The sequence below is a fragment of the Erpetoichthys calabaricus genome, chromosome 14 (genome assembly GCF_900747795.2).
Source record: "Erpetoichthys calabaricus chromosome 14, fErpCal1.3, whole genome shotgun sequence".
Classification (NCBI taxonomy): domain Eukaryota; kingdom Metazoa; phylum Chordata; class Cladistia; order Polypteriformes; family Polypteridae; genus Erpetoichthys; species Erpetoichthys calabaricus.
The window spans coordinates 100,777,953-100,801,882 of record NC_041407.2 but is presented as its reverse complement, the minus strand read 5'-3'; the positions used below and the strand labels follow the sequence as shown (position 1 = coordinate 100,801,882).

Sequence of the window (23,930 nt, the reverse complement as noted above, 5' to 3'; positions counted from 1 at the left end):
CCCTTCCTGACGTAACCCTCCCTATTTATCCAGGCTTGGCACCGGCACGAAGAAACACACTGGTTTGTGCATCCCCTGTGGCTGGGTTAGTAGTGAAATAGGGCAAATTTTATAATTAAAAAAACACAAAAAATAATGTAATTCTGAACAAATTAGTAGGAAGGTATGCTGCAGCATCAAATGCTGGCACTGTATCTGATCGTGTTCAGCTCTGACGGGACAGAGCTCACCTTTTCCCAACAGACAGACGCAGGACACGGGATACAAAACACCAAGAAGTTGTTTCATTTTCTTCTATGGTGCCCCAATGCACCTCCACCACAATAAACGGGCAACAACTACAAAAAGGGTCGTAAAGCCCACAAATCTCTCCTCCACTGCTCCCAGCAAGCTCTGTCCTACTCCCTCCCAACTCTGGCTCGCTTGCTGGGTTCCCAACAGTCCTTTATATAGTCCTTGACCCGGAAGTGCTTCCGTTCTTCTGTCCCTGTGACTTGCCAGCACTTCCGGGTCAGATGGCGAATCCCAACTCTTTAATCAGCCCGGACGTACTGTGGGGCTTCCGTCCTCATGACTTCCAAGCACTTGCGACTCCCCAGGTCCTTTCACAGCTCCCCCTGGCGGCACCCAACAGGGCTGTGTGTCCGAACTCCATGTCCCATAGTGCTCTGCGGGAATCCCGGGGTACTGCTGCACTCCAAGGGAGCTGCCATCTAGCGTTTTGGGGGAAGCAATGTCGGCAGGTAGCTGCCTTTCCTCATCCTTCCATTCCAGGGGGGGTCCCGGCCGGGTTGAGCTGCTGGCCGTCCACCGCAAGATATTGAAAGGTGCTATATAATAGAAAGATAAGATAGATAAAGTCATTAATTGTGGGACGCATTAAATAAAAGTAGCAGTGAAAGGAAATACATCAAATAAATGGATCAATAGGTTGAAAGAGAGACAGAAAAGCGTGACACAAACAAAGTGGCGCCTTTGGGTGGCACCAAGCTGTGCAGAAGTAAACGTTGCAAGCTCAATGGAAAGTGTCCTCCAGAGACTAATCTAGAAGAAAGCAAACAAGCCAAGCCTGCTGATGTCATGTGTGACTCTTTGTCACACGAGCTGCCGCTCGTCTCCACCTGCCCTGACTGCCCTACCAGGTCTGCCCTGACTCTTCTTACTGTCTGAGCCCACTGGGTCATCAGGGTGGAATTGGAACGTTAAGGCGGCTCCTCCTAATCTGCCCTGCAGTTGGCATTTTCTTGGGAGGTGGCGGGGGGGAGACACCTTGCATTATGGCTTGCGAGGCACCTAAGGGGGCTCTCGGCATTTGTTGCAGGCCCAGGGTAAGGGGCAGTGAAGCAGATGTTTCATGACACATGGGCGGCTGGCAGTCGAGTTCCTCCACGAGGAGTCCTTTTGTTCGATTTAGATTGCCGTTTTAATTTTTTTCGAGTCTCGCTTCACAAAGATGAATTACAGCGACTGCGGATTTCATTAAAGCCTATTTTTCTTTTTTTTTTTTTATTTCCTTTGTGTGCGTTTGTCCCCTGGGCGTGAGAATCACAGTGCCACAGGATAAAAATAGAGCTCTCATGATGTCTAAAGCACAGATCTGCAGCGCGACGGAGACTGGAAGAGCAGATCTTTACTAAATGATGGGCAAGCAGATTAACATCTGCTACGGTTTCCTGGTAAATCTGTGCCATGCTGTCCACGATGCCCAGTGTACTGAACTGCCAACGTGGAGCTCGGTGTTAGTGGAGCCCTGTGGGTGGAGGTTGATACGTCTCAAGTGTGTGTGTATCTGACAGGGCATGTCGCCCATGTGTAGTGCCACGTGCCACTCATTAGGATTTGATTGTTTTTAGTGCTCCATGTTGAAAGACCCTCATTCTTTGGTGATGTCGCCTCATACCGTCACTCTGCTCCCATGGTGTCGGCTCATTTCAAGTTGTAAAGGGCTGTCTTGCATCTTCAGGTTCTCTCTTTGCCTTTGTAATGTCTATCATTACGGGGTACTCTGTGCAGGGCACTATATAATATTACAACATGTTCTTAATGAGGGTGGCACGGTGGTGCAGTGGGTAGTGAGAAGAAGCCTTTACCAGAATAGCCAATCAGATTGTATATTTATGTCATCTGACTTACTCAGCAAAAACTCTGAGGAGGGTGTGGCTACAGCTGACAACCCTATGAGACACGCCCACTAAAAGACACGCCCACTTGATGGTCGTCTTCACTTCCATGTCAGATAACCTCCCACCACCTTGATGTCCCAAACATAACAGAGAGGGCAGCACTCGCAGTTAGGAGACCCTGGTTCACTTCCCGGGTCCTCCCTATGTGGAGTTTGCATGTTCTCCCCGTGTCTGCGTGGGTTTCCTCCCACAGTCCAAAGACATGCAGGTTAGGTGCGCCGGCGATTCTAAATTGTCCTTGGTGTGTGTGCCCTGCGGTGGGCTGGCGCCCTGCCCAGTGTTTGTTCCCTGCCTTGCGCCCTGTGCTGGCTGGCATTGGCTCCAGCAGACCCCCCCCGTGACCCTGTGTTAGGATATAGCGGGTTGGACACTGACTGACGGGCTGAATATTCTTAACGACCAATGAACTTTTCACTTTTGACAGCTTTGAGTGTGGGTAGCTCTTAAAAGGATCTGGCTTGCTTTAATGGCCACCCCGTCATCGAATGTCCATGACAACCAGAGCCACGTGTCCCTCTCCGGGCTGAAGAGCAGACGTTACAATGAGAAGAATTGTAACCAATTCAAAGTCATGAGTTATTGAGTTGTTGTTTTATGTTCTTTATTACGTATTTATTTATTTTTGGTGTTTTTTTTTTTTTTTTTTGCCCTCATTATGTGACGTTTCATTTTTTTGGAACCTGCTATTTGGAGACACATTAGTTTGTGGTCTTGACCGTAGTGTTTGTCAGGAAAGACCGCCATTGTCTCCAACTCCGGTCCTGGAGGGCCGTAGTGGCTGCAGGTTTTCATTCTAACCCTTTTCTTAATTGGTGACCTGTTTTTCCTGCTAATTAACTCCTATTCCTTTCATTTTAATTGACTTGTTTTTTGAGATTTGCTCCTCTGAGTTGCTTCATTTCTTTCCTTAAATGGCACCCAAACAGAAATGAAATGTGAAGTGAGTGAGCCGACAGAAGACCAACTACAGTAAGTCAGGGCCACAAAGTCCAATCCATTTCATTCCAACCAGTTGCTCAATCAGGCGCCGATTCTTCTTGTAAATTAAACTCGTTCTTTAATTCCATGGCTTGTCGCTGCTCTCAATTGTGCAACAGCAGACATTTCGATTTTCTCTTTTCTAAGAGCTCTGATGAAATGTTTGGGGTCCTGAGCAGATCAACATTCCCGAGACCCTCATATTTCTTTATTTTCATATTATTGTATGATGGTCACTGCTTGCTGGTCGTGTTTTGGCTCATTTTGTATCTTGTTTTTGTTTGGCGGCTAACTAAAGAGAAAGAAACAATTAAGGGGTCTGAGTCTGCAAGAGCAGGTCAATTAAAATGAATTCAAAAGAAGATCTAACACATCAGCACCATCAAGAATCACACAACTATGGGCCATGATGGCTGTCCAAGGTTTTGTGTCAAAGTTTCATAAAAATTCAGCAATTTCATTTTGGTTAGGGCATGATGAGTTTAGGTTGGTTGGTCAGGTTTAACCAGGGCCCGTAATTATCAAGCAGCTAGAACAGGAAAACACTCCTGAGTGGATCAAAAATCTCACAGTGGTCTGTCTCTTTGGGGTAGGAGTGATAGCATTTTATTAGATACCCAAATTTAGAAAATCACTCTTGATGTCACCAGGATATAGGAGATCTATCTATCTATCTATTAGATAGATGTGAAAGGCATTATATAATAGATAGATGTGAAAGGCACTATATATCTATTATATAGTGCCTTTCACATCTATCTATCTATTATGTAGTGCCTTTCCTATATATAGTGCCTTAAACATTTATCTATTATATAGTGCCTTTCACATCTATCTATCTATCTATCTATCTATCTATCTATCTATCTATCTATCTAATACATAGATGTGAAAGGCACTATAGATAGATAGATGTGAAAGGCACTATATATATCTATTATACAGTGCCTTTCACATCTATCTAATAGATAGATAGATAGATAGATGTGAAAGGCACTATATAATAGATAGATGTGAAAGGCACTGTATAATAGATATATATAGTGCCTTTCACATCTATCTATTTATTATATAGTGCCTTTCACATTTATCTATTATGTAGTGCCTTTCCTATCTATCTATCTATCTATCTATCTATCTATCTATCTATCTATCTATCTATCTATCTATCTATCTATCTATTAGATAGATGTGAAAGGCACTATATAATAGATATATATAGTGCCTTTCACATCTATCTATCTATTTATTATATAGTGCCTTTCACATCTATCTATCTATCTATCTATCTCCTTTCATATCTATCTGATAGATAGATAGATGTGAAAGGAGATAGATAGATAGATAGATAGATAGATGTGAAAGGCACTATATAATAGATATATAGTGCCTTTCACATCTATCTATTTATTATATAGTGCATTTCACATCTATCTATCTATCTATCTATCTATCTATCTATCTATCTATCTATCTATCTATCTATCTATCTATCTATCTATCTATCTATCTATCTATCTATCTATCTATCTATCTATCTATCTAATTCTCCTACTGTATGCACTTGTATTTGCCTATGGGATTAATAAAGTGTAATCTAAATGTTACATGAACATCAGTTCAGGAAGGCGGTTCTTCTGAAACTACGGCTGTGGATCTTTGATAGTTAAATAAATGTGACTGTTATCAGGGTTTAATCTTGTTTGGTGTGTGTCTCCATCTTTCCATCTTTGTGCTCGGTTACATAATTATTCTTGATGTTCTTGCAAAGTGGCAACAATTACATGCAGTTTAGCGCAATATCTTCTTCTTTTATTATTATCTTGAAGCCTCAGAATACTACAAAGTGTCCTTATGATTTCCTAGAAAACTACCAAACATCATCATGAGTGCCAATTTGCAGCCATAAGATCATTCATTCTCTCTATGTGAGGAGCTGCTCTTTCCTGGGAGCAGGTGTAGGACACTTCATCAGAACTTCAGTGCTTTTCCTAGGAGTGATGTTCCAGGTTTCAGTCATTTTGTCATTATGGTCCTTGTTTTCATATGTTGAGCCCTTTGTTTCCTGAGCCTGTCGCTGTGCTTGCTTGTCTGGGCTGATTTAAAGCCCAGTGGTACCTCCAGCCATTTGACAAGCCCTCAGTCTCCGCTCATGTTGTTTGGCTATACATGTTTTCCACAAACTTGGGTGACGCTGTGCAGAGGACCTACAAAAAAAAAAAATATATATACTTTTTAAAAACAATGCTTATATTAAGTTAAAAAGTGTACTAAAAAGTAAAAAAATAACTCTCATACATCACTCGTAAAATAAAAGGTGGGTGCTTTTTGCTAAAATTTGAAGAAGTGTTTTTTGAATGTCGATTGATGAAAAGCACCCACGCTGTTTTTTTTACAAGTGATGTATGAGAGACTTATTTTTTACTTAGTACACTTTTTAACTTAATATAAGCATGTTTTTTTAAAAAGTATTTATATATATTATTTTCAACTTTGTAGTCTTGGGTTTGTTTTAGTATAATTTTGTAATCAATATTTTAACACTTTTAATATTTCTATCCATTACTAGCGCCATCTATTGTTGAAATCTTGAACCATTCCTCATATGAAAATTTAATTTCTTAATTAACATGGATTAATTGATCAATTAGTGAAACAGATTATTGATTCGTGTATTGTCATCAGAAGTGAGAAAGTGTGCAAAGTTTCAAGTCACTGAGCAATAGGAAGTGGGTTAAATATCGATTACGAGATTTGTACCAGACAACAAACAGGTGAAGTTAAAACGGTAATAAAAAAAAACAAGAGAATTTACAGAAAATCCAAGGATGGAAACCAAACAGCACAAGTATGATAACTGAGGCTTTAGCCAAATCCTGAGGCCCCCTCAGCCCAGTATAAAAGCGCCGTCCAAATATCAAACACCAGCGATGATAGGCCAGAAAATCCAAAAATGGATGCCACACAACTCAAGTATGAAAAGTAGCACCTCAACAAATTACTGAGGTATTACTCAACAAATTACATTTAAGTCAAACACCAGAAGCAAGAGCTACAAAATCAAAAGAAAAAGAAACTTATGGAGATGCAATGACACAAGCGAAACAACACAAAACAAACAACAAATGGCTCAAGAAAAGCACTGAGGCCTCTCGGCCCACTCGAAAAGAACAATCCAAACGCAAAACACAAGACATGAGAGGTCAGAAAGTCAAAAACGAAAGAAAATTCTAGGAAGTTTAAAGATGGGACTCAAACAACATGAGTATGAAAACTAACACCTCAGCTAAGCAACGAGGCTTCTCAACCTAATATGAAGGCGCAAATGAAACCTCAAACACCCAACATGAGAGCTAAATGTGCAAAACCAAGAGAACTAACAGAAAAATCAACGATTGAAGCCAAACAACACAATTGTGCCTCGACAAATTACTGAAGGCCCTCAGCTCATTAGAAAGGAATAAGCCAAATATCAGACCAAAAAATGCGAGGCGAGAACTTACAGAACATGAAAAGATAAGAACTAAACAACACAGTTATGAGAAAAGTCAAAAGTCAGAAAATCATAAACGAGAAATTACCGAAAATCCAAATATGCAAGCTGCACAACTTAAGTATGAAAACTAATGCCTTGGCAAATTACTGAGGCCTCTCCGCTCATTCTAACGACACAAAGCAAATATCAAGTAAAGGAAATGAGAGGGCAGAAAGTCAAAACAAGAAAATTCTAGAAAATTTAAAGATGGGACTCAAACAACACGAGTATGAAAACTAACACCTCAGCTAAGCAACGACGATTCTCGACATTGTATAAAGGCGCACGTGAAACATCAAACACCCAAAATGAGAGCTAAATGAGAAAAAGCCAGACAATCAAAACCAAGAGAACAAACAGAAAAATCAATCAAAGACTGAAGCCAAACAACACGATTATGAAAACTGGTGCCTCGACAAATTAATGAAGTCCCTCAGCCCATTAGAAAGGAACAAGCCAAGTATCGGACACAAGAAATGAGAGGCGAGAACTTACAGAAAATGAAAGATAAGAACTAAACAGCACAGTTATGAGAACTAACACCTCAACAAAGTCCTGAGGAATGTCAGCCCATTATAAAAACACAAACCAAACATTAAAAAAGGCTAAATGATCAAAAGTCACAAAATCAAAAACGAGAAATCACCAAAAATCCAAATATGCAAGATGCACAACATAAGTATGAAAACTAATGCCTTGGTAAATTATTGAGGCCTCTCTGCTCATTCTAACGACACAATGCAAATATCAAATAAAGGAAATGAAAGGTCAGAAAGTCAAAATTCTAGAAAATTTAAAGATGGGACTCAAACAACACGAGTATGAAAATTAACGCCTTGGCAAATTACTGAGGCCCCTCAGCTCATTCTAAAGGAACAACCTAAATATCAAACACAAGAAATGAGAGGTGAGAATATTCAAAACTGGAGAACTTACAGAAAATGAAAAAGTGGGAGTTGAACGACACAATTATGAGAACTAATGCCTCAGCAATGTCATGAGGAATGTCATCTCTATATATAATCTTCATTTGGATCTTGATCTTTGTTTGTTCGTGAATGATTTAGAAGAAGAAGCACTAGATGGCAGTAGAGAGACAGCTAAAACATAGGCATTGCATTAAGAATCTCCTCCAGACTTATACTACTGAAGACTGTAGACATTCAAACTAAACAAATTGTTGTGCTTTAAATTAACTAATCTTTATATATAATCTTCATTTGGATCTTGATCTTTGTTTGTCCGTGAATTCATGTTCCCCTGACACTGCCTTGGTTTGTTACTTTTCTTTACAAACACTGTCGATAGCACTCTTTGTGTTTAGATCTGGCGTCGACACCTGCTTCGTTGTCGAGACTGTGGTTTTTTGTGTTTCTATCGACCGTCGTTGGCAGCACTTCGTCCAAATCGAATGTTCACCTGCTTCTTGGAGTCGGCAGTCAGAGTATATAAGTCGGACACACTTCTGTGATTTTCCATCAGTTGGCATTTGGAGTTCAAGAAAGAAGCATTGGTTCTTCCTTACTCTTTGGATTGCCACAAAGCAACCTGCGAGATTGGAGAAAGGTTGAGAAGAGATTGTGAGAGGAATCGACAGCGTCGTGAAAACGAGACGGACTGTGAACGGAGAGAAGCAGAAATGCTCCTCCACCACCACATAATTACTATTCGGACAGTGATTCCGAGTAGGCCGTTCCTATCGGATCAATGTCCAAGGGTTTTCTTTTGTAATTTTGTTTCCCTTATAAAAAAATCATAATGCTGTGCGACGAAGGGCCCAGTTCACGACTGGCAGCCGCGTTTAAACAGGGAGCCCTTCACAGACAACTTTAACACGCGCAACGTAGTTGGCCGCACATGGCTAGTCCCATTATAAAAGCACAATCCAGACATTTAAAAATGCTAAATAATCAAAGTCAGAAAATTAAAAACCAAAAATTACCAAAAATCCAAATTTGCAAGCTGCACAATATAAGTATGAAAACTAAGGTCTTGGCAAATTACTGAGGCCTCTCAGCTCATTCTAAATATAAAATACAGGAAATGAGAAGGGAGAAAAGTCAAAAACCAAAAGAAAATTCTAGAAAAGTTAAAGATGGGACTCGGACAACACGAGTATGAAAACGAACATCTCTTTAAAGTCCTGGGGTCTCTTGGCCCGTTATAAAGGTGGTCCGTTAGTTGTAAATGTTAAGAGGCCCCTCCCCATTGGGTTCAACAACTCTGTTATAAGGCACCGAAGAAACAAAAAAAAAATAATAATGAATGCATAATCGGCATTAAACATTAATTCAAATTAATTAATAAACAAACCAATAATAAAACAAAAAGAAAATAGAAATAGACAACAAAATGGATGAATCAAAAGAACATAAGCATGAACCAGAGTTAAAGGCTGGCTACACCTTGACCATGTGAATTTCCCATTGGGATTAATAAAGTATCTATCTATCTATCTATCTATCTATCTATCTATCTATCTATCTATCTATCTATCTATCTATCTATCTATCTATCTATCTATCTATCTATCTATCTATCTATCTAATAGTGCCTTTCATATCTATCTATCTATCTATCTATCTATCTATCTATCTATCTATCTATCTATCTATCTATCTATCTATCTATCTATCTATCTATCTATCTATCATGATGCCGTTTCTCAGGGCATAAAGCATCCCAGACTGGCAGTGTCCGTGCCTTTTCAAAATTAATAATAATAATAATAATCAAAGGATCACAAGTGATTATAATAACAAGCATATTCTGGTAACTCAGGACGTTTTATCTGCTGCTCTTGTGTGTGCCCACCTTGTTAGACCTCCCAGGTCCTTTTCTTCTCCTTATTGCTTTTGATGACAGTGCCTCCTACAGGCCACTTCTAGTATTGGAAGGCCTTTAATTCTTCTAGCATATTCTAGTGTGATTAAGTGCAAAATTTATTAAAGATGCCATGTGCATAAAGGCTGGGGTCACCCAAGCGGGTTCACAGTAAAGTGTGCTTCATCCAAACCTTCTGCTTCTTTTAGTTTTGGTTTAGTTTAGGGGGGCTTCCATTTTGAAAGATGTCAGCTGGCTAAGTTGGGCAAGGTTCTGCAGTCAGAACAAATTTGAACTTACCAGGGGCTGTACCCTATTAGATGGCACAAGGGGGTGATGGCACTTAGGCTGTTTCCTTCATTTATTAATTTATTTTTGTTTCAGATGGATGCCCACCATTCATTGCTGCTTTTTTTTTCCTCCATCTTGCCACAGATAGCAACTTCCTGCTGGGTAACGGGCAGGTGCACCGCGGCTTTCCCATCGTCTACTGCTCGGATGGCTTCTGTGACCTCACGGGCTTCGCTCGCACCGAGGTCATGCAGAAGAACTGCACCTGCCGCTTCCTCTACGGGGTGGAGACCAGCGAGCTCGTGTCTCAGCAGATCGAGAAGGCGCTGGAGAGCCGTCAGGAGCACCAGGCCGAGGTGTGCTTCTACAAGAAGAGCGGTGAGTCCCGTGACGCGGCCGCCGTAGGGTGGGGGGTGAGGCGCTTGTATTGTCCTGTCATGTCATTTGTCTTGTGAATGTTTAGGACAGGCAATGTGGTGAGAGGACTGGGCTCTCGAGTTCTGTTTCTTCTCATCCATCCATTTTTTGAGCCTAGCTAGTCCAGTGATGAACCAGGTGCCAGTCCATTGTGGGGTACACCCCTACACTCCATTTAGAGATTCTGAATCATCCTATTCTGCACATCTTTGGCGTGTGGGAGGAATGACCCTGTCCTCATTTGAACCCAGGAACTCTTGGAATCAAGTGCACTGTACATCGGGAAGGCATTTAGAATAGAAAGCCCCCAATAAATCAGACCCCACCTCTGACTCCCTCACCACAGGTCACATGACAGGACTTGCTCAAACCCATCTGTTTCAGATCAGAAACCAGCTCTATACGGGGTGGCAGTCCTTTACACGGCCCACTCACACTCAACCACACTTGTCAAAGGGCCACTTTGGAATCCTCACTGACCTGCTACATATCCGTCAGACCACTCAGACAGGTGCTCTATAACATGACAAGGTCACAAATGTAGCCCCCCTACCCCAAGTACCTATATGATTCAGGACAAGCCCCCTCACCTATCAGAGCTCATGGCCTACACTGGTGGTGACCACAGAAAGGTGCTCTGTAAAGTCTCAGGGATACAAGTTCAACTTGACATCTCTGAGCACGTCACCAAATGTGCCAGTGTCGGTATGTCAAATTGATTGGCGATCGCTAGAAAGGCGCTACATGAAATCATAAACTTGGTGCCAATCACTAACACCCTGTAGAAAAGTAAAGCCCTTTGGCACGGTGTTTGCTATATAAAATGACAAGATCGTAAATTCAGTCCCCATTGCTGACTTCCCTGTACGAGTCTGAACAGGTAACATCCCTTGTCCAGTACAAAAATATGTAGACAATTGTAACCATAAAAACTAAAGCACCCTGGCATGATTTTGCCTGTCGAAAGGTGGTATATGAAACCCGTCATTGTTGTCTCCCCTGGCCCTTCCATTATATTGGCCTCCTGGCTAGGTAAGCGTTCCTGTTCCCTTCTGGCTGGAAAGCCCATCAATCCGTTTTATTTCAATACCAGTAACGGCGGACTGAGCAGTGAATACACGCGACTTACAGTCTTCATCCTCTTTCTCTGTATGTTTAGCATTCGTTTGCTCAGAGGTTGATGCGCTTGCTGCTTCCTGAGCGGTTCTTCTTTTCTCCACCCTAGCGGCCCACTTCTTCTCTTCTTTCGTTGGCATCTTTTCACGTTAAAACTAATCAAGTCAGTGTTTGTGTTGCAATTACTTAATACGGTTTCCATAATTTTTCACTTAAGCTGGCACTTACAGTAAGTCTTCAATCTGCCTCAGGAATGATTTAAGATATGAAGAGTTAGGGGAAGTTCAAGTTCAAAGTTTATTGTCATGCACAGTAAGGAAACACGTTTCCCTGTACAATTAAATTCTTTCTTTGCTGTCTGCGCCAAATGATAAAACCAACATATAAAGATAAACATAAATAATAAGTAGCAGATAGATAAAAAGTAACAGAGGCAGCATAAAGTATAAAAACAGAATAGAAATATAAAGTGTAATGTGCAGGTAGGTGTGTGATGGACAAGTCAAATGCAGTTACAGTTGTGTGAGGTCGATAGAATGAGGTGGCCCACGGTTATAGACTCCAGTCAGTTATTTAGGAGTCTAATGGCCTTGGGAAAGAAAGAGGTCTTTAGCCTGGAAGTCCTGCATTTCATACGTCTGTACCTCCTGCCTGAGGGTCAAAGTGTGAACAGTTTGTGTTTGGAGATCAAGGCAGTTCTCCTGCGGACTCTGCAGTTGTAGATGCTCTGCAGAGAGGGCAGTGGGGTCCTGGTGATCATCTCAGCAGTCTTCACCGCTCTCTGCCGGCATTTGCGCTCCATAGCAGTAGAGTTGCCGTACCACACGGTGATGCAGCTGGTCAAGATGCTCTCAACAATGCAGCTGTAAAAGTTGCCGAGGATCTTAGTCGACATATCAAACTTCCTCAGCCTCCTCAGAAAGTACAGACGCTGCTGGGCCCTCTTGATCAGCTGTGCAGCGTTAAGTGTCCAAGTGAGGTCCTCACTGATGTAGACGCCCAGGTATCTAATGCTGCTCACCCTCTCCACTTCAAGCCCTCTGATGAACAGTGGCTGGTGATGTCTCCTCTCCTCTCCTTCCTCATGTCCACTATCATCTCCTTCGTCTTGTCTGTGTCGAGGGTGAGATTGTTATCCTCACACCGTGACACCAGACTGTCCACCTCCCTCCTGTAGGCCACCTCGTCCACTCCAGTGATACGTCCAATCACTGCGGTGTCCTCTGCGAACTTTAGGAGGATGTTATCTTTGTGGGAGGCGACACAGTTGTGGGTGAACAGGGTGTAGAGGATGAGGGCTGAGGACGCATCCCTGTGGGGTGCCAGTGTTTGTGATAATGGTTTACGGCAAAGGTGGTAGGGAATGAGAATGGCGCCCATACACATGCGCCGCCCTGCTGGCCACTGCCAATAGTTGATTCTACAATAAAATATAATAAAAATGATCATCCTGAAAGCGGATTGTAGACGTCATGTAGTATATGTGTACCAAATTTCAGGTCAATAGGCCAAACGGTTTGCCAGCTACAGGTGATTTGAAATTCTGGACGGACAGACAGACAGCGAGCCACGGTAGCGTATCATATAAGAAGACAGTGTCCTGGCCAGGAAAGGAATCGTTCTCCATCCCCTTTCTGGGGCGCCTGTCCATATGCTGTGCTACTCACACAACTTACAAGCCCTGCTTGGTGCATCTCTTCTAGAAATTGGCAGACAGTCGTACTATAAAAGCAAAGCACTTTGGCATGATGTTGCCTATAGAAAGACGCTATATTAAATCGTAAGATTGTAAACTCAGTTCCCATTCTGTATAATTGAGAATAAATCATATCTAATGTAAGCACGTCAATTACATTCATATAAAAGATTCTGCAACTGTAGAAGTACCTTGGGATGGCCGTTGCTATAGAACTGAACCCTCTAGCTGTGTATGTTGCAGCGGTGCGCTCAGCCTTATTTGAGGGGACAGTGGAAGAAGCGTTCCTGACTTGACCACACTGTGAATGCCAATGGATTCCACGCCCCAGGGTGCAGCTGGACACGACTCACTAGATTCACACTAGAATTACCAAAGCCTACGAAAAAAATGTGTCAATCCGGCCCACCTTAAATCCGTTGTCACCTCTGTTCCTTTTCACCGATGTCAGATCGGGGTGAGCATGAATGCGACTGAGAGAATAAAACTGAATAAAAAAACCTTTACAAGTACCATACATTTACAGCGGCAGTTACAGACTCAAATCAAATGTGTGTTTTTATTGTATAACTAGACAAAGAGCCCGTTTCGACAATGTAAGATGAAACGGGCACGAGTGGAATACAGTAATCCCTCACTTATCGCGGGAGATAGGTTCCAAGGCCGATCGCGATAACTGAATTTCCGCGAAGTAGGGACACCATATTTATTTAATTAACGTGTATTTGGACGTTTTTAAACCCTCCCTGTATTGTTTACAACCCACCCTTTACTCTATTAATAACAGGGACAACTGCTAAGCAATATGAAATCGGTAGATAAGTTTACACTTACTGTATAGCGAAGTACACGTAGCTATATATATGACGTGATGATGGTGATGAATATGCTGCACAGTAAAAATGATGACGATGAAGGTGATGATGACTTTTACTGCGCAGCCGATGACTGTATTTAACGTCTCTTCAGACGGCGGTGCCATTTCCTGGGGCATCTCCTCCACGGTTTCCGAAGGTGTATCCATAGTAGTAGTAGTAGTAGTAGGAACTGGCTCTTTTTCGCGAGGTTGCAAAAACATTGTGATCGGCAGTTGCTGCCGCTGCTGCTTTTTCCGGTCGAAGAGCAGCTTGTAGGCGGTCATGATGTCGTCGACCTTGTTGCAAAGATTCCTAAAGCAGATTCCATCCAGACTACTGCCTTATCACGTCCACTTGCAACTCGTTTTGCGCCCTGGTTGAAGGCTGTAGATCTTATATGCTTTTCCTCCTTTTTAAATAAAAAGAATCGTGGACTCATTGATGCTGTAATGGTGTCCTGCAGCGGTGTAGCTGTTCCCTTCCTTCAACATATCCAAAACTTTTACCTTTTCTGCAATCATTTGCATCTTCTGTTGGCGCTTGGACACGGCCCCTGAAGCAGTAGCACGTTAATGCTGAATGAGTGAGATGAGACTTCCTGGTTAATGCAGCACTCCGTCGCTGAGCCAATCAGCAGCACACAGGAACTTAACTGATTGGGTAGCTTCTCAGCCATCCGCCAATAGCATCTCTTGTATGAAATCAACTGGGCAAACCAACTGAGGAAGCAAGTACCAGAAGTAAAAAGACCCATTGTCCGCAGAAACCTGCGAAGCAGCGAAAAATCCGTGTTATATATTAAGATATGCTTACATATAAAATCCGCGAAGTCGTGAATCCGTGAAAAGTGAACCGCGAAGTAGCGAGGGATTACTGTAGTAAGTAATAAGTATAAGCACCACAAACCTGATTATAGGTGTATTGAATGAATGCATAATTAGGCCTGGAGCTGTAGTCGAAATCGCCTTTCAGGCCTCTAGAGCTTCAATCGAAGTCGCCTTTCTTTTTGAATTTTCGCGGCCGTAAATCCGCCGCCTGCCACAATGTCGGTCTCGTAAGATTTTTCGCCAGCTGCGTAGAAGGCGATTGCGCATTCGGCTTCGGACGGACGTGAGTGAGTGACTGAGTGAGGAGACTGGCAAATTATATATAAGATATTAACAATAAGAGCGGCTCACTACTCAAAACATTCATTTTGTGGGGTTGGGTTTGATTTGTTTTTCAATCCTATTTTTTGTAAAAATTGATCTATTTGTACGGAATGATTACAATAACATTAATAATAAAAAAAAAAACGTTCATTTTGTGATGTGGCAAGGTTCGAACCCACGGCCTCTTGATTATGAGTCAGCAGTTCTTACCGCTGTACTACCAAAGCAGTCGTGACAAAGAAGCACACTAACCCGATTTCTTTTTCTTTGGTTATAGTCTTGAATAAAAGCGTACTTGTTCCGTTATATCTGTACCTTTTGTGAAAGTGCTAATTTGATATTTGGACTTCAGTCTTCACACATTAGACACTTCATGTCAGAATTTTGTTGTTAGGTACTAAAAAAGGAAAAAAGTTTGTCTTTTAGGTATGTGGTGGCTCTGAGGCTAGGGATCTGCACTGGCAATCGGAAGGTTGCCGGTTAGAATCCCGTAAATGCCAATAGGGACTCTGCTCTGTCTGTAGTGGGCTGGCACCCTGCCCGGGGTTTGTTTCCTGCCTTGCGCCCTGGCATTGGCTCCAGCAGACCCCCTGTGACCCTGTAGTTAGGATATAGCGGGTTGGATAATGGATGGATGGGTGGACTCTGCTCTGTTGGGCCCTTGAGCAAGACCCTTAACCTGCAATTGCTGAGCGCTTTGAGTAGTGAGAAAAGCGCAATATAAATGCAAAGAATTATTATTATTATTATTATTCTGTCATGCGGGCGGCATGGTGGCGCAGTGGTAGCGCTGCTGCCTCACAGTTAGGAGGCCCGGCTTCACTTCCTGGGTCCTCCCTGCATGGAGTTTGCATGTTCTCCTCGTGTCTGCGTGGGTTTCCTCCAGGCGCTCCGGTTTCCTCCCACAGTCCAAAGACATGAAGGTTAGGTGGATTGGCAGTTCTAAATTGGCCCTAGTGTGTGCTTGGTGTGTGGGTGTGTGTGTCCTGCGGTGGGTTGGCGCCCTGCCCAGGATTGGTTCCTGCCTTGCGCCCTGTGTTGGCTGAGATTGGCTCCAGCAGACCCTGTGTTCGAATTCAGTGGGTTGGATGATGGATGGATTCTGTAATGCTACACTTACATAGATCTTTGTAGACACGGAAAACACATGAAATGCCAAATCACAATATATTATTTAAACTATACAGCTCTGGGTACCTCACTCCCAGATAAACAAGGCTTGAGCTGGGAAAGCGATTTTTGCCCTTCTTGCAGTGGTGGGAGGATGGGATAGCAGGCTGCTTGAGCTGATCAACACATTTACAACACAAAAGACGCTGACGGAGAGGTGCGAACGGATTTAAGGTGGGCTGGGATTACAAGTTTTTTCGTAGGCTTTGGTAATTCTAGTGTTAGCCAATCACATAATCCCGTTCAACTGCTGTCATCAGCTGCTTGTGTGAAAGCTCCCTCTGCTGGCCAAACAAATAACTGCTCACTTACTCTGCCACACTGATTCCATTCTCCAATAGCAACGATGTCAGCCCTTGTGCTTGTAAAGTGCTGTGAGACACTGCTTGATATTGAGAGGCGCTAGATCAAGTTAAGGCTGCCTGTATGTTCTCCCCGTTTTCTGCGTCGTGTGTGTTTTGTGATCCTCCATTCTTATGTTCCGCCTTAGACAATGGAGTGCAAGGTTATTAAACCCACTGCCGCTCCACGACACCTACACCACACTCACAGCATATGGATTGTTTCCAGGGGGCTCTTGCACCTTGTGCTGCAGTTACCAGGCCCGCTGCTCCTAGTCTTAGACCGAAGCCCCTCATATGACTATTCCCGATCTCATTGAGGTGTCTCTGTTCATACGACAAGTGACGTCATCATCTTAAATGCCTAGTCAGGCGAGTTAGAGGAGACACAGTGGTGTTTAGCCTGCCATCTGAGTAACTTAACTATTTTGTTCTACCACAGGTGTCCCCTTCTGGTGCTTACTGGACATCGTTCCTATTAAGAACGAGAAAGGAGAAGTGGTCCTCTTTCTCTTTTCCTTCAAGGACATCACTGAGAGCCATGGGAAGAGTCACCAGAATGGCTGCAAGGAAGGTGAGAGCCCTCTAATCCACCATAAACATTGAAGTGCACACACACAGCAGAATGTAACAGTAGATGATATCGCATCATAGGAATTGGATTTGTTCAGAATCCTGGAAACTTCAGCCATCAAGCTGCCTCCCCCTATTGGCCATTCCACAGCTGAGACAGCGTTGGGCCAGCCAATCCAATGAAAGGACCCCTCTACCCGATGATTCCTGCGACCCTCCATCAGAGATGACTTTACCTTAGGCAGGCAAAACAACTTGGCAGGTGGGCAGTGGCACCAAGTGCCACATTTGAGTACCAAGAAGAGAAACAGAATAGGTGAGGGTTAGTAACAAATTCTAACTATCATATTACTTATGTTTTAGTGCTAACAACTAACAACAGAGATGTAGTCTGTACAGCTAATCAGCAGCTCTAGTCAGGGTGTGCCAAACTGAAATCGTGGGTCTTTGAAAGCTGAGACCAAAGAGGCATCTCTTATAGTAGCAGGCAGACCATTCCACGGTTTGGGGGCCCCATAAATAAAAGCTCGACCTCCCATTGTTGTTTTATTAATCCTTGGAATCGTAAGCAGACCAGCATCTTGAGATCTTAAGGTGCGTTCTGGACACATGGTTACTAGCACCACTAGATGATATCTCAAGACTTCTCCAGTTAATAGATAGATACTTTATTAATCCCAATGGGAAATTCACAACACATAATAGCATCCTTGACTGACACCTCTGGACATATCCGGTCACTAGCACTATCAGGTGACACCTCTGTACGTATTCTACCACTAGCACAATTGGAGGATCCACTGAACGTAGCCAGTCAGTAGTACCATTGGATGACAGCTCTGGACATATTTAGTCACTAGCACTATCAAGTGACACCTCTGGACATATTCTACCACTAGCACAATTGGAGGATACACTGGACGTAGCCAGTCAGTAGAACCATTGGATGACAGCTCTGGACATATCTAGTCACTACCACGGTTGGGTAACACCTCCTGATGGATTCTTTCACTGCACCATTGGATGACAGCTTTGGACATACCCAGTTACTAGCACCATTAGGTGACACTTTTGGACATATACATTTCCTAACACTGTCAGGTGACACCTCTGGTCACATTCCACTAATAGCACCATCAGGTGATACATTGGACATAGTCACTCAGTAGAACCATTGGATGACACCTCTGGACATATCCAGTCACTAGCACTATCAGGTGACACCTCTGGACATATTCTACCACTAGCACAATTAGAGGATACACTGGATGTAGCCAGTCAGTAGAACCATTGGATGACAGCTCTGGACATATCCAGTTACTAGCACCATTAGGTGACACTTTTGGTCATATACATTCCCTGACACTGTCAGGTGACACCTCTGGACATAACGAGTCACTAGCACTGTTGGGTAACACCTCCACATGGATTCTGTCATTGCACCACTGCCTGACATCTCTGGACATACTCTGTCACTGGCACCTCCTATGTGACATATTCTAGCACAACAGGACCCCGCTGGTCACATGGGTAGATCTAATAGCTGCCCCCTGGTGTGCAGTGCAGGCTATCAAAGCTCACATAGCCAAGTGGTATTCCCCAAGCTACTGGTAATGTAGGACACCTTCAGGCACATCAGGCTAATGACATTCTCGTGTGCAGCAAAGGACAATGGTTCTGCTGTGTCCCCCCCTCCATCACGTACAGGTCTTGGGTACTTTGTTGATAGCCTTGTTTTGGACAGTTGTATGACTTTCAGCCTCTCCCATTCAATACCTCCATTGCCAGGACGTCGCACACCACAATCCTCTCTGTGATTGCTAATTTGCATAAGGATGACCCGTCCATGGTAGCCATCTTCCTGCTGTAAACTCTACACCACACACGAGGGAGTGTTCCCTCCCTGTGGTCATTGCCAAGCCGTGACATTTCTTTTTTCAATTCTTGTTCCCACAGAGGGCCGAAAGGAATATCGGAATAAAAAGGGCGGGGCTTCACACTTCTCTGCCGCCCGGAAGCGTGGCCGTACGGTGCTCCACCACCTGACCAGCCAGTTCACCAGCCGGAACAAGAGCGAGGTCAAGCTCCACAACGTGAGTGTCCACGGGACCAGGAGGGGTAGTGAATGTGTGTGTGTGATTCTTTGGGGGAGGGGCTTCTGTATACTCATAATGCACTTTTTTCCCACCTGATCAGGGGTTAATGGGCCAGGGGGGTGATGCACTCACAATAAAACTGTTCAAATGCCAACTGCCAACTAGTGCCAGGGCTGACACGCCCAACTGAGAGCTCACACCATGCTGCAGTTGTTATAAGAAATACTAATTACTGTGAAGCACGAGGAGTTGGGCAGTTTGACTCCCTTTCTAAGAGGAGTTGTTTACTGTTGCTAGGATACCAGTTGCCATGCACTGTGTCTTCTAAACAAGTCAGGACCGACTCCTGTGCCCAGGACATCAGAGACGTGAGAAGGTGTGAGGGGCCGAGGGTCAGCACGCTGACGGGTGGGGGTGTCATCTAAGCAACCAGCCATGGTCATCATCTCTGGGTTGACTGATATCTGCCTATTAATCATCTGGTCTGCGTCTCTTGGTCTCTGTAGTCATTGGGTCACTCTTACTGGAGTGGCCAACATCTCAGGTTTCGATGTCTGGAGTTTTTAGCACATCCTTACTCTGCTGGTCAGTGTTTCAGGGTGCAGCACCTCATTTGCTGGGCAACTCCTACCGTCCTGGTCATCAGTTCAGGGTACAGTGGCCACGCTCACTGGATTTAAACATACTGGTAATTGAATTGGAGCCCAGTGTCCATCACGTTTTGGTGACTCTTACTACACTGGTCAATGTCTAAGGATGACTCTGGTCAATGGGTCACTCTTACTGTGCTGGCCAGTGTCTTGAGGCACAATATGTCCAGTCACTGGGTCACTTGTACTGTTTTGGTCATTTTATCAAAGTATACCGCAGCGTTTCTCAGCCTTTAAGTATTTGCGACCCAAGTTTTCATAAGTTTTAATCGCGCCCCCCTAACGTTTTTTTTGAAAGGAGACCACTAATATTTGTGTGGGTCTCCTCTTCATCTCCTTAAGGCTCAATAATTTGTGACTCAGGTGCTGCCGAGAGTGGCAGCCTTTTCAGCAGCTCCTGTGAATTTCCCCTTGGGATTAATAAAGTATCTATCTATCTATCTATCTATCTATCTATCTATCTATCTATCTATCTATCTATCTATCTATCTATCTATCTATCTATCTATCTATCTATCTATCTATCTATCTATCTATCTTATTATATAGTGCCTTTCACACTATCTATCTATCTATCTTATTATATAGTGCCTTTCACACTATCTATCTATCTATCTATCTTATTATATAGTGCCTTTCACACTATCTATCTATCTATCTTATTATATAGTGCCTTTCACACTATCTATCTATCTATCTATCTATCTATCTATCTATCTATCTATCTATCTATCTATCTATCTATCTATCTATCTTATTATATAGTGCCTTTCACACTATCTATCTATCTATCTTATTATATAGTGCCTTTCACACTATCTATCTATCTATCTTATTATATAGTGCCTTTCACACTATCTATCTATCTATCTATCTTATTATATAGTGCCTTTCACACTATCTATCTATCTATCTATCTATCTATCTATCTATCTATCTATCTATCTATCTATCTATCTATCTATCTATCTATCTATCTATCTAATACCAATTTGTTCTTTTTCAATTAATAATATATCATCTATATATATATATATAATTCACTAAGTCCATGGCAAGCAAGACGCATGCAAGACAGCCACGCCCGCCAACTCAGAGCCACGCCCGCCAACAATTCACTAAACAGCCGACCATGGCGCGAGAGCGAAAGCATTTTCCAAGAATGTGTTCATTAATCAAGAAAGAAAGTCGGAGGTTCAAAGAAGATCACATACCGTCGTAGTTCCGACCTTACACGATTCCAACTGGCGATCCGGCAGCGTTATTCCCATGACCCGCCGGGCAGCCAACCGGATAACACCAAAGTCTTTGGGTTCCGGGGGGGGAGTATGGTTGCAAAGCTGAAACTGAAAGGAATTGACGGAAAGGCACCACCAAGTGTGGAGCCTTTAGCTTAATTTGATTCAACATGGGAAACCTCACCCGGCCCGAAAGTGGCTCACAGGTGCATGCGACTGAGGTGATGTGTGGAAAATGAACAGTCAACGTGACTCACAAGTGCGTGTGGACTGTACACAGACGAAAGCAATTCAGGTGAGGAGTTGGGGGGCAGACACATGAGCAGGCCGTGAGTACTGAACGATGACTAAGAGATGACTTAAGAAATCGGCAGACTAGAATGGCGGGGGCGGAATGGGCGTCAGACGATTGAACTAGCCTATCTAGAGGATGTAAATGTCCTAACACGGGTTCCGTAGGTGAACCTGCAGAAGGATCGTTACTGGCCATTGGACGGTTAGGACCCGAAACCTCTTGGGCCAGCTTCACCGCCCTCTCTCCAGAGTTCCATCTTTTCATTCACTTACAGTCGTATCCTCAAACCCACCCCATTTGGACAACTGTGTCTTTCAGGAAGTGTTCACCCATCAATACATAATTATGCGGCGTATGCTACGCCGCGGGTTGCCTAGTAGATGCATATTTTATTATACCTACTGAACTTTTATGGACATTTATCTAACTCTATATTTATTTTTCTAGTATCAGAATGTAGTTTAAGTTAATTTGTTTTGGTTTCAATAGTATTTTTCATATTTTCGACTCTTGTTTTCTTTTTTTCACATTTTCACGCACCCCCCCCGGGGGGCCTGCCCCACAGTTTGAGAACCACTGGTAATACAGTTTAAAGTAAATGGGTCTTTTTTAACTGTTTAGGTTCTTGAATCCAGCAGGGGGCGCTAGCTCCCTCGTTATAATGAGTTCTTTTGTAGTTGCTGCGTGTTACATGACCCGAATAGATATAATATAAAAAGGCGATACCCCTCCCTTAGTGATATGGCGGTAAGAAATCACATAGGAGAAATAACTTCGCTTTCTTTAATGACGGTTTACGCGGCATAACAGCCATGACAAGACCTTCAGGTAGAGTCTGACATTTTTGTCACTGCGTTGGAAGGATTTTCCGGCTTGGATGATGGTATCTCCCATCTGTCCGTCGGCTTCAAAGATGTGCCGGGCAATGTTCCAAGGCTTTACAGTCTTTCTTCATGTGCAGCCACCCCAACACCCACCCTAACACACGTAGGTCAATCATGTCATTCCAAACAAGGAAAAGAAGATCCAATGGCATGCTGACTCTGACACACAGACAGAGTGCACGTTGCCCATTTCGCAGTGGTCCTTAACTCGTCTTGTCTTAAGATGCTTGCCTATCAATTCTAAATGATGAGCCCCTGAGTGCTCAGTCTGGCCTTGTCTTAGCTGTACGTCTGAGTGGATTTATAAAATATGTTTTGTACAGCGCACAGTGACATATTAAACTTATATACTTATTACAGTCCTTGTGTTATAGTACAGTGTCCATAGTCAATGGGTCATTCTTACTGCACCAGTCAGTCTCTCAGGGTGTCAATGGGTCACTCTTACTCTACTGGTCACTCATATCAGATTGGTCAGTGTACTGCAGTATCTCTTACCGGAATGGTCATCATCTCATGGTAGAATGTCCATTAATTTTAGGTCATCCTCCATCTGCTGGTCAATGTTTCAGGAGGCAGCGTCACTCCTACTATGGTGGTCATCCCTTCAAAGTCCAGTTGTTATAGCCAGTGCTTCACTTTAAATACTGTAGATATCGATCGATCGCTTTGGCATTTCTGGACTCAGTCAGTCTTGTGGACATGCCCTGTGTTGAACAGGGTCCATAAATTTGGGGAGTCACTCGTGGAGACTTTAATCCTGATTTGTGACCATTTCCGACTCGCCGGGTAGCCATGTCATGGACATTGGGGTCTGTGCCTCTAAAACCCTTTCCAGCATGAAAGGCGCTCTATAGCTTCAAAGGGCTTGACGATGTAGGACTTGTGGAGCTGCATACTTGGCTTTTCTCAGACCGTCTCCGTTTCAGACCGAATAATGGGGTTAGCCGGACACCCCCACCCACTACAGGTGGGCATCGCTGTTCACTGCTGGCATCTCCCATATGTTCTCAGTTCAGTTCAGTCCTGCTTGGGCGTTTGGATTGAATTGTCCCAGCCCACCCCACTTATGTTGGCGGTGGCAGCGTGCCCCCCACCCCTCCTTCCCACCCATGTTGTTTGCCTTGCAGTTTTGTGGCAGCCTGACCCCAACTCTCATTTTGTACCTTTATGAAAAATGAAAATAAAATAAAGTAATTGACTGCCGTTGCCGTGGTAACAGGACTTTCTACCCCATTCAGATGGTAGCTGCATTTTCATTGCTCTTTTTTTTTCTCCAAATATGAAGAACTTGCAGCCTCACTTAAAATGAGGGGCCAACGACGGGTGGGCTGAATAGCCCCTCGCCCCTCGCTTCTGCATTCTCATCTTATGTTTCATATTTTATTATTGTTGTCTGCCTTGGCACAATGTCTTTCCACCCATTTTCCAAACCCACTAATCCTGAGCAGTGTAGGGAAGCCGGAGCCGATCCTAGAAAGCATTGAGGACAAGACAGGAATAACACCTGGACCTGGGCACCAGTCCATCGCAGAACAAACGCACATAACACAGAGCCAATTTAGCAATGCCAGTGCACCCAGTCTAAAAAGTCTAGATTATGGGAAGGAAACCAGGGCACCCGGAACAAACCCAC

At 43.4% G+C, this 23,930-nt stretch overlaps 1 protein-coding gene across 1 annotated transcript in view; it reads left to right on the top strand.

Annotated features, from left to right (window-relative positions):
* Positions 1-23,930, top strand: part of kcnh4a (potassium voltage-gated channel, subfamily H (eag-related), member 4a) — a 165,908-nt gene that overhangs the window by 62,989 nt on the left and 78,989 nt on the right. Inside the window, exons 2-4 of the mRNA XM_051918830.1 lie at positions 9,955-10,188; positions 17,001-17,132; positions 19,088-19,224. Of these exons, the coding sequence (XP_051774790.1) occupies positions 9,955-10,188; positions 17,001-17,132; positions 19,088-19,224 (503 nt within the window). The remainder of the gene's footprint in view (positions 1-9,954; positions 10,189-17,000; positions 17,133-19,087; positions 19,225-23,930) is intronic.